The sequence below is a fragment of the Orycteropus afer genome, unplaced genomic scaffold, assembly GCF_000298275.1.
Source record: "Orycteropus afer afer isolate SDZICR_OR568_19922 unplaced genomic scaffold, OryAfe1.0 scaffold00741, whole genome shotgun sequence".
Classification (NCBI taxonomy): domain Eukaryota; kingdom Metazoa; phylum Chordata; class Mammalia; order Tubulidentata; family Orycteropodidae; genus Orycteropus; species Orycteropus afer.
This window is the reverse complement of record NW_006922328.1, coordinates 74,978-77,472: the sequence shown is the minus strand read 5'-3', so window position 1 is coordinate 77,472 and position 2,495 is coordinate 74,978. Positions and strand designations below refer to the sequence as shown.

General features: G+C 53.1%; 1 protein-coding gene across 1 annotated transcript in view; it reads right to left on the bottom strand.

Moving 5' to 3' along the window:
• LOC103211434 (microtubule associated scaffold protein 2) overlaps positions 1–2,495 on the bottom strand; it is a gene marked incomplete at its 5' end in the record, with an annotated part of 84,336 nt that overhangs the window by 7,633 nt on the left and 74,208 nt on the right. Inside the window, one exon of the mRNA XM_007957378.1 lies at positions 1,210–1,308. Within this exon, the coding sequence (XP_007955569.1) occupies positions 1,210–1,308 (99 nt within the window). The remainder of the gene's footprint in view (positions 1–1,209; positions 1,309–2,495) is intronic.

Genomic DNA, 2,495 nt, shown 5'->3' with positions numbered 1-2,495 from the left:
GGGTGTGGTTTGGGCTTTGCTTCTGTGAAGACTGACAGCCTTGGAGACCCTCTGGGGGCAGTTCCACTCTGTCCTCTAGGGGCGCTGTGGGTCAGAATCAACTCCACAGCAGTGGGTGTGGTTTGGGCTTTGCTTCTGTGAAGACTGACAGCCTTGGAGACCCAAGGAGGGGTCGCTATGAGTCGGGTCTGACTCAACGGCAGTGAGTTTGAGTACTGATCATTCAGTCTATCACCTATCAATCTGTCATCTATCAATCAATCAATCATCTGTTGATAACTAAAAAGTCCCTTTCTCTCTAATTCAGATTTACCTGGGGGTCACGGGTTTTACAATCCTACCTTAGAGGGCAGTTTTGCCAGCTTTTCTGGAAAAAATTCCCCTCCACCTACAAGCTCAGTGCTCTGGGTAGTGTCTCGCTATGTTCCAGCTGCAGGACAGAGTGGGACCGAGGGTGGTGGGGGTCCTGGCCGCGGTGGAGAGGCCCAGCCACGCAGGAGGCCAAGGATGCTGGTGGAGCTGCTGCGTTGTTGGGTGCTGTCGTGTCAATTCGGACTCATCATGACCCCACATGATGGAGTGTAACTGGCCCGTTGGGTTTCCTAGGCTGCAATCGTTACAGGACCAGATAGCCAGGTCTTTCTCCCAGGAAGCCACTGGCTAGACTCGAACCACCAACCTCTCAGTTAGCAGGCCAGCTCTTAACTGCTGGGCCACAGGGCTCCTTTCTTGGCTGGGCTGGGGTGTGGAATTTGGCAAGAACAACTCCTAGATGGAGAAGCCCACAGCTCTCACTGGCCTCGGGGGAGACATGCTGACAGGGATTGTTTAAAAGCCGCTGGGAGGGGGCAGGAATGCATAGGAAAGAAGGACACAAGGAAGAGGTAACTACCGGGAGGAAGTGGGAAGAGAGGTGTTGCACTGTGGGGAATTGCAGTCAATGTCATGAAACAAAATGTGTATGAACTGCTGTATGGAAGATGACTTTGTTCTGTGAACTTTCACCCAAATCACAATAAAAATTTTTAAAATCAAAATGAAAGCCCCTGGGAGGTCAGGAGCAACTGTCACTTCTGCGGTGGTCACCAGGAGACCTTTTCTCTGAGGGACTGTGGGGGAGCCATGTGGCTTCGCTGGTATAAGGTTGAACAGAAGTGTGACTCATTACGGACAGCTGGGGCCCGGGGGATCTGGACAGCGGTCGGCTACCTCCAACTGCTCTTCCGTGTTTTTCCTCAAAGCCTCCTCAAACCGTCGGGCTCTGTCCCGCAGAGACTGGCTCTGGAAGGTCAGTGTGTCCACCTGGTCCTGAAAGCAAGGATACAAGAAGTCTGCCTCAGTCCTGGGAAACATGGCGGCCTGGGGAGGTGGTGCAGGGCCAGCCAGCTTGGCCTGGTGTGCTCTTCACGGACGTCCCCTCAGGGGACGGACAAAGAGGGTTTCTGTCCCTGGAATCCAGTATGAGCTCCAGGGGCTTTCCACCATCGGAGAATGAAGTCATCGTGGGCCACCCTGACACCCCCTTGCTCTCCCCCACCCTTGGTGCCTCATTCAGGAAACCACCTGCCATTGAGTTGATTCTGGCTCCTGGCACCTCCTTGTGCATCAGGAAAGAACTGTACCCCACAGGGCTTCTAGTGGCTGATTTCTCCATGAACGGCCAGGCCATCTGTCCGAGGGTGGACTCAAACCTCCAAGCTTTTGGTTAGCGGCTGAAAGCGTGAACCGTTAGCACCACTCAGAGACTCCTGCCTTCTCTGGAGTAGACCACAAACACGCCGACAGAGGCACGAATGGATTTTTACGCCACACATAGAGCATACTGGCAGTGGGCGTGGGAGTTCTCCAAGCAGACAGCTGGACTGTGGGTGTTCCGACACACAACCCGACTCCCAAAAAGGAAGCTTAGGAATGGGGGACATTTTGTATCTGATCTCATGGAGTCAGGGATCAGCAAACAGAAAGTAGTTAGTCAATGTGGCATCTAGCCCTCGACATGACGAGGGACCTTAATTTCATCTGAAAGAGGGGCTTCATCCTTTACAAAGCTCAACCCAGAGACCATCAACTTCTTTCTCTGCCTGGGAACCTTCATGGGAGATACCATGTTGAGTTACTTGTCAAAGCCTGCAATCCTACCTCCTCAGTATCCCCCAGGAGCCCTGGCTGCACAGTGGTTACAGCGCTCAGCTGCTAACCAGAAGGTCAGGGTTTCGAACCCACCAGTCACTCCATGGAAGAAAGATGTGACAGTCTTCTTTCATAAAGGTGACAGTCTTAGAAACCTTATAGGGCAGTTCCACTCTGTCCTCTAGGGGCGCTGTTAGTAGGAATCCACTCAAGGACACTGGGTGTGGTTTGGGCTTTGCTTCTGTGAAGATTGACAGCCTTGGAAACCCTGTGGGGCAGTTCCACTCTGTCCTCTAGGGGCGCTGTGAGTCAGAATGGACTCCAGGGCAGTGGGTGTGGTTTGGGCTTTGCTTCTGTGAAGATTG